Source organism: Saccostrea echinata, unplaced genomic scaffold (assembly GCF_033153115.1).
Source record: "Saccostrea echinata isolate AGI-Se365-2 ecotype Australia unplaced genomic scaffold, CSIRO_AGI_Sech_v1 ptg000012l, whole genome shotgun sequence".
NCBI lineage: Eukaryota > Metazoa > Mollusca > Bivalvia > Ostreida > Ostreidae > Saccostrea > Saccostrea echinata.
Window position 1 is genome coordinate 7,707,743 of NW_026889761.1, and position 9,179 is coordinate 7,716,921.

General features: G+C 33.0%; 1 protein-coding gene across 1 annotated transcript; it reads right to left on the minus strand.

The window, feature by feature from the left end:
• Positions 1–1,534: 1,534 nt before the first annotated feature.
• On the minus strand, positions 1,535–4,823 carry LOC133185280 (toll-like receptor 4). Its single transcript, XM_061320395.1, has one exon. It carries the CDS (start codon positions 4,806–4,808, stop codon positions 2,238–2,240), a length of 2,571 nt encoding a protein of 856 aa, XP_061176379.1. The 5' UTR covers positions 4,809–4,823; the 3' UTR covers positions 1,535–2,237.
• Between the last annotated feature and the right edge of the window lie 4,356 nt (positions 4,824–9,179).

The following is a 9,179-nucleotide window of genomic DNA, read 5'->3' on the forward strand; positions in this document are numbered from 1 at the left end:
AATTTATATGAAAGAAAAAAGTCAAAATTCGAAGAAAAAAAAGATTTTATTCTCATACAAGGACTTTGTATTGATGATAAACTTTGCAGGAATATGATTTTAAATGAGAATGTTGAAACCCTTGAATCATCAACTTATATGTCAGTAGCCTATCTCGTTTGAAAAGATTTTCGTAGTTCGTTTGTTAGACCATACCCTTGCGTATCGAATCAACTTGAAGAAATATGCCGCATACGCAGTTGATAATGGTATACTGCTTTATTAACAAGGAAAGTTGGCGATAGAAAAGTTGAAGTCATCACGGTATCGTAAAGTTAAGTTTGCCTTATATGTCTTGCTCTATAGTAATTCTCTCATATATTAAAAAAAATTAGTTGACTCTGATATACATTTAGTTCCTACAAAAATAGCTTAGGTTTATTACTATTATTATTATTGTTTTATTTCTACAAAAAGACCTATGGGAAAAGGGGTTTTAGAATTGAGTTCGCAGGTGATGCTGAGAAAGAATTGGGTTCACTGATGAAAGGCCTTTGCTTTGAATCACCGACTATACAGTCCATTGAACTGACAGATCATATCCCACTCCAAAAAAGCTCACCATTTCTTTTGAATTTTTAGTCTCAAAATTTAGGGCCTATTCAGTCGAAAAGTAAAACTTAAATTAATGTTAGTTAAGGTTTGTTAAGGTTTGAGATGTAAAAGACGAGTGATCTCAAGGACGTCTTAACATCCTTACACAGATAATTCACAGGTTCAATTGAAAACATCAAGGTATCCTTCACCAAGGAAGCAAATGATTACCTCAAAATATAGACAGTTATTTTGAGGAAGTTATATTTTTATATTCTTCATAATATATTTCTCAATCAAAATTTAAACCAACCTGCATAAAAGGTATATACCAAAATGCATGTATATAACCCAAGAGCTCATTTCATATTGACAGATGCAAATTTATTTGTCAGTTTGAATGATAAATGATGAATTCTGATTTAATTTTTATTCAATATAAGGGAGGAGTTTATAAGTCTGACCTAATCTAAATTATTTTTCATTAACTTTAAGTATATGAAATGGTTAGTTTTGTTTGTTTGTTTAACGTCCCTTTAAGAATTTTTCACTCAAATTGAGACGACACCACTTGCCACTGGAAGGCTGCAAATTTAGAGTTATACTCGGCAATAACGGCCTTTGAGCAGTGACGGATCTTTTTCTTTCTTTTTTTTTCTTTTTGTGCCAGCACCTTCTGCGACACGGGACCTCTGATTATACGGTCTCATCCGAAGGACCGCTCTCCACGTCCAAGAGTGAGATTCGAACCCTAGAGGCTTAAGAATCAACTTCTTACTTCACGACTCTGGAGCAAGCGCTCTAACCACTGCGCCACGTGGGCGACATGTAATCTACCCGTTGACGAAATTAAATGGTTTTTTTGACTAATTTGAATAATAAAAGTACTTTTTATTTTACCCTTTTTAATTATTTTTTTTAATTTCTGATAGGAGATGAAAAGACAACATTATAACAAATATTATTATTTCTATTTTTATATACTCCAGAAGTTTAACAAGGAACAGGATTTTGCTACTTATGATTACGATTACCTAAAAAATTATCAGTAGATAAACCAAAATCAATTGTAGATGACTAAACTATCCGTAGATAAACCAAAATCAATTGTAGATGACTAAACTATCCGTAGATATACCAAAATCAATTGTAGATGACTAATAAAAGGAAGTTTGCCCTGAAGTAACAGTTGTCAGTTCAACCGTCCTTTCTCTTTACAACCCTGACAGCAGAAACTGAAAAAAGTTGTTCTTTTATTTGACAGAATTTATGGGTATGCCATTTCTCTTCGTTCAATAATTCACTGACCATGATGTTTTACTACTATGCTGGTAAAATGTCAGTCATAATGCATTGACTTCACCATACCACTTAACTACATGTTTCAGATAATAAATATACTTTTAAAATACTTTTAATTTTAAAAGGAAAATTATATCAATGTGTAAATTCTAAATGTCAATGACTCAATGACTTAAAAATATTAATTGTGAATTGTTTAAAAGAAGCAGGACAGTAAACATATATGTATTGTGATGGTCAGTGATATAAGATGAATTGGAAATAATCACTATTTGCTTAACATTTAAGAAGATTGCTTTGGTACACATTTGCGAATTTTCAGATCAGTCAAAATAAATGTATTCCATACAAAAATCTTTCGATTAATCGTTCCTTAACATTTTTACCAGTTTCTCCCAAAAGTCGTCATGAGCACAAGATTCTTCGGGATATTCAATAAAAGAGTCTCTCTTTACAAGGTCCATAACTTTACTGGGATAACCGCTATTGTACACTTCCGGTAACAAGATAAGAAGGACAAAATCTGAGCTTTCACGATCCTTGATTTCCTCCACTTTAGCCATGTTAAGCTCATAGTCCCGCCACTTTGACTTTAAGTATCGTTTTGAAACAACACATAAAACCTTCTTACTTTCATGAATTCCAGTCATTATAGAATCCACTTTTGATAATCCTGGGAGATAGTCCCTGTCTCTAACAAGAAGACGTAATCCAGCATTGATTTCAAGCCGGGGTAGGACCTCTCTTCGTACAAAATTTCTCTCCATACCAGCGTAGGATAGAAAGACGTCGTATTCGTAGTTTAGATTTATGGAATTTTGAACATTCAGTTTGTCTCTAACTCGGAATTTAAGTTTGGCTTTGTATATTATATAACGGATCTTCCATCTGTTTCTTACCAGTAAAACCCCGGTTAGCATGCTGATACAAACAGCAAGTGATACAGAGCCCGTTAAATACCATGTCAAAAATGATCTACAGTTTTTCTCTAACATAGAAATTGACCGATCCAAATTTTCAAATGAAAATTTCATATGTCCAGGCGAGCACTGATATTGCTGAATATTTACAAAATTAGCTTTATTTATCCTTAACCATTTAAGAAAACTTTCATTATCACAGGAGCAACCTAATAGATTATCAGAAAGATCAATGATTAACTTAGATTTCCGAAAGGCATTCTCCAAATGTTTGCGATTTTTTTCATCAAAAGATCTTATCCGATTTTGTGATAAGTCTATCGATGATAAATTTGTCATATGATCAATTTTTAAATTCCATCTTGATATCTGGTTGTTGCTAACATTTAAATACTTTAGCATCGAAGAATTTTTCACCAGCAGATTTGAAAGTTTGGAAATTTTACAGAACGAAATGTCTAAGTTCTCAAGTGAATAAAGAGACTTAAATGTTTCTCCATGTACATCTTTATCTAGATCTTGGCCTATGTCATTGTGGGATATATTTAAATTCTGGACTTGTCCACCGTCTTTAAGTATTGAAGGGGATATGTGGGAGCAATAATTATTTGAAAAATCCAACGTCATCCGGGTATTTGTTGGTTGAATATAAACAGGACCTTCCCAAGAGTTCACAAAGTTATTCCGTAAATTAACAATCCGGAGATTCGGTGCAGAAATTAAAGTTTTTCTAACCTGTACATAAAGTCTACTAGAGTAAGCATATATTTCTTCTAGATTTCTTGGAAAAAAATAAGTCACGTTCGTACTAGTGTCAATGTTTTTAGAAGTTTGTTGTTTTGTAACTTCTTGACAACTAAAATCAGCATCATTACACAATTCAGTCTTTTCTCTACAATCACTTATAATTCCTTCAGGAAACGTTGGTGGATACTTCTGAAAGCTCAAGTTGTATACTCGCAAATTTTCTAAAGTGCTAAATTCTAGATAATACAGCCCAGTTGTCAATTTGTTTTCGGCCACCGATAATATCTCTAAAGTTTTTGGAAGATTTCGTAAGACTCCTGGAGCAAAATATTCCAATCGGTTACTGGCTATATATAATTCTGTGAGGTTAGTGTCTTTGAGAGAAAGAAGATGAAAACATTTTATTCCTGTTCCAACTCCGGCTCGACAATTGACTCCATTAATACTCAGAGATTTTAGCTTAGTTTTGTTCAAATTATATGTTATATTGGGCAGGGATGCAAAACCTAGCTGGCGATTGTAGGAAATATTAAGATGTTGTAATTTTGGTATGTTGCTGAATGATCCCTTATCGATATCCTTTACATTGCAGTGGGAAAGGTCCAAAACCTCAAGGAATGGAAAATTTGCGAACATTTGCGAATCAATATACTCGAGATTACATATTCCTACAGTCCCCGACATATCTAAAAATTTAAGCTTATTTAAATGCAAGAAACTTTTTCCAAATTTAGTGCTTGGTATCCCATTCATTTTTAAAATTGAAAGAGAATATAAATTTGTAAAACAATCTCCTGGAAAAGCTATGCCTGTTTTATTACCGCTGTTTCCTTTTATGTTCAGCACTTCTAAGGACAACAGTCTTCTAAACAGTTTCTCGAAATTTGAACAATTCAGCTGATTTCCCTCTAGATTCAGAGACTGAAGTCTTGTTAAATGCTCGAACGGATTTCCATTCACAGTTTTTAAGTTATTACCAGATAAGTCGAGAGATAATAATCTTTCTGGCAGTTTTGTACTCTTCGATGTAATAGTCATGATTTTATTGTTACTGAGGTCTAACCACGTTATGCTGTCGTTCATATTTGGTATTACATAAAGATTCCGTTTCGAACAATTCACACGGATTCCCTTTTCGTATAAAAAACAATCACACTCAACGCTACCAAACCAACAAGATGTAGTCTCCCCTGCATTACTTTGAAAGAAGTCTATTAACATAGTCACAGAAAAACAAATGAGAATTCGTATCCTGCTATTCGCCATAGTTATAGCTGCCAAAATTGTCGTATATGCTGTCCGATTTTTAAACAAAGCTGCTAAATGCTATATAATTTAACATGTGTAAGTTAATCGTAAATGATACTAATGGGCATGGAGATATCAATGAGGAAGTTTTGATCGTGTAATGCTTGTGGAAGAGGTTTAATTGCACTTTGTTCTGAGAGTTTCATCACAAAAGCTTGAAGTTTCTTTATATATGTAAAGCTTTTAAAGTGTTTCGTATACAAAGTCTGAGGACATTTATTAGAGACAAAACAAAACATTTTTCAGTTGTTTTTTTTTTGTTTTTTTTTTTTGTTTTTTGTTTTTTTTTTTTTTGTTTTTTTTTTTTTTTGCATTGGGTTTTACAGCCATTTAAATAACAGTATAAGTTATTCAATGCTCCTTGCTCTTGCAATGTTTGTTTTTTCTTTAAAAAATGAGTTACCTTTGATAATGATAAATGGTGAATTTTGATTTAATGTTAATTTCAATACAAGGAAGGAATTAATAGTTCTTGAACCACATTGAATTATTCTGCATTTACGTTAATTATAAAAAATGCTTCTAACAGTAATCTAAATTAAATGAGCTCTTCTTTAGGAACGCAAATTTAAATCAATAAAAAGGTCACTCTTATTTTGTCTTTTTTTTTTTTAATTTTTTTTTATTGCTGATGATGTTTACTTGATGATTACTTTAATAAAAAAAAAAACCGGGCCCATCCATTCCAATTTGTTTAAAGGCATATTTTTGACCATTTCTTTTAAATTAAAAAGTCGTCGCCCGCCTGATGCAGTGGTTAGAGCGTATGCTTAACACTTGCGGAGGAAGGAGTTGATCCTTACGTCGCGGGTTCGAATCCCACTGTGGAACGTGAAGACCAGTCCTTCGAATGAGACCGTATAAACCGAGGTCCCATGTCGCAGTAGGTGTTGGCATGAAAAAAAACCACCTCTCTGCTCAATGGCCCTGATTGCCGAGTAACGGTCAAAATCTGTAGCTCTTCACGGGCAAGAGGTGGCGTCTCCATATGAGTGAAAAATTCGTTAAAAAAATTCGAAACAAAGTTAGAAAACAATAAACAAACAAACCAAATTAAAAGTCAGCTTTTGGACAAATGGAACGTACGGATCAATATACATTTATTAGAACTACATGATGTTTCCACACTAACTTTTTATTGGTTTTACATAAAAAAAAATCGCCCATGTAGCGCAGTAATTAGAGCGCTTGTTAAACACTTGCGATGTAAGGAGTTGATCCTTACGTATTGGGTTCGAATCCCACTTTGGGACGTATAAACTGAGATCCCGTATCACAGTAGGTGCTACCACGAAAAATCCCTAACTATCCAACGGCCGTAAGTGCCGAGCACAGGTCTAAATTTGCAGCTTTCCAGCGGTGGTAGCGTCTCAATACGAGTAAAAAATTGTCCAAGGGGCGTTAAAGAAACAAACGGAGAAAGTCACAATTACTTCCGTTCAATATAGTTTTATAAAATTCATATCAACAACAACAACAACAACAACAACAAAAAGTAAATGGCCACCTTTTAGAGATGTCAGGCGTAGATCGATAAAATTTTATCTCAACATTAAAAAAAATATGCTCATTTCCGATACAAAGCATTATTACATCTGCATAAAAACATATTCAAAGGGCTTCATTTAATTTTGAATTTTACATACGTGTGACTTTATCAATAATAAAACTGGAATATAAGGGGAAAAATATACAAAGGAAGCATAATGCATGAATGGAGAAACCAAAAGTTTGATTTTTTCACAATTTCGAAAGACAAAAAATAATTTTTATGGTAAATTTATTTTATTAATCCTTCGTTTTCCCTACAAATATCTTTTAATTTCGCTGAAAGGGAAATTAATAACAGATTTTGGAAAACCTTAAGGATAATATGATGATGGATATAAATTGGCACAAAAAATGTATTTTTTGTTTTGTTTGTTAAAACTTTGACAGTTCAGCAGTTTCAGCTTATGCAAGAATTTACATTACCCGGTATGTATATTCTGCAATGTCGCAAAATTTTATCTCGATATCTTAACGAACAAAGAAAGTATTTCATCGTTTAAGTTACTTTACCGAGGGATAAGGTCAGTGGCAACTAAATGTGCAATGTTGTTAAATTTTCATATGGTAGGATCGAGTTTCGAGATAAACCCATTTTGATATGATACATATGAATAAGCATACCTTGTTTCCATAGTCTTATTTCTGTATGTCCCTGAATATCTCTCTTATTATGTGCTAATGAAAAGAAAGGAAGTTGGTTCAGATTGGAAGCACTGAATTATCTCATGTTTTATAATAACTTCCCGTTGCATCCGTGATGGGCGACAATTGATAAAACACTTTGGCGTTATTTAACTTTCCATAAACTTTTTAGGACAATTTAAATGTCAAATCAATTCCTTCTATGTAACAATGATATCTTTTGCAATGTTAAACAAACCATTCATGAACTAATTACTTATGCTTTAATTTTCCCAATTTCCAACTGACGACCTAGCATACCCGACAAAGAAGACAGTTCCATCTTTTAGAAAATTACATTTATATTTGAAAATGTAAATATCAAAAATGCCGTCTTGTAGAATTCAAATACACAAGGCATTGCTAATTTTCCATAGTCCTCGTTCACTGACGTCAGACGTAATGACAACCGGACATTGACATACATATTAGAACTTAGTCTTTCACTTGAAAATGAAATTTAAATTCAGTGGAAAATAACGAGGAATTCACAAACTTGACTTTCAAAGAGTTACAACATTAAGAAATTTTAATATAAGTATATAGCTTGGACATTATATTTTCAGCATTATGTTTTTAACACTATTTAAGCTTCAGATAGTGTTGACATAGCTGTGGCATTTCAAAAATGTTATAAAATGTAAAACGAGATAATAAATCGTACGACATAAGAAGTCGTTATAACGAGACATTTATTCGTACGCATGGGATGACAAATTATTGATGAAATTATAAGTCTTAATTAAGCGATAATAATTCTTAATTAAGAGAAAATAAGTCTTTATTAAGAGATAGTAAGTCTAAGTTAAGAGATAATACGTCGTTAGAGCGAAACGATAAGAAATAGGGATTTTTATACTTCATACATCCTTAGCATGAACAGAAGCAAAAGTTGAAAAGAATTAATGTTAATAACAAAATCAAGGACCAATCAAGGAAATTTTTCAGGGGGGTTAAATATCCGCCCAAAAAATTATCATGTATCAGAATGTCATTAACCAAAAAAAAATTTAATAAAGTTCTAAACTTGAAAAATCTCTTTTGTAAGTGTACGTTAGTGTGTGTTATGTGTGTTTGTGTGTGAGAGGGTAACCTCGTTATAACGACTTATTTTATAGTGTGTACAGCCTAATCTATGTTGTTTATACGCTATACTTTCTCGTAATAACGACTGAATTATTTTGCCGTTCGTGCGACTTAATATCGCGTACGTACGACTAAGTGGATGCCGTTTATATGATTTATTAAGTTGTTAGTTGTCTAAGCGTATGTCAAGTGTACTGCTTGGGTGTCAGGCTGGGATTGTGCCATTCCATCTTGATATTTGGTTATTTACAAACTATAGACGATAAGGGTCAACCAACAACTAAATTGTATGACAAACGAGATGACTTCAACTTTTCCATCTTCAACTTTCCTAATTTATGTAGTAATATTCCGCTTTTACCTGCATATGGTGTTACATCTCCCAAATTATTCGACACTTAAGAGCTTACTTCGAGTACGATCAATTTTTAAACCGAGGCAGGCCACTTGCAGAATTTCCAGGGATTTTTACAACCTCGTTTAAAATCGTTTAAAATCAGCATTTCATAGTCGTTATTATGACCTTGTTAGCAACTATAACCTATCATTGGGTGGTATTCTGGATGACTTGACAAAAGGCTCACGGCGGGTGTGCCCGGTCAATAGGAGATGCTTACTCCTCCTTGGCACCTGATCCTACCTCTGGATTTTCCACGGGACCATGTTTTATGCCCTCTAAATAGAATGTAATGTTCGTTATTTTCGCCTTATTTTAATTTGCTGGCACGAAAGTATGAACATTCTATAAATGAAATATCTACGTTCTCAGAGGAAACTAAAGCCTCAAATTACATCCTTGTCTGTGTCTTGACCTAAGTCATTGTGGAATTCATTTATACATGTGTCTGGGCTTATTTAAAGGCATTTAAAACGCAGTATGTTATTTATTTATTTGATGATTTGTCCGTTGAAAATAAACTTCCAAAGAGTGATTTTTTTTCTGGAGCATTAATTTGGAAACTATCAGCAGGTTTGGAAAATTTAGAAAACTCGAAATATTTGAGCAATGAA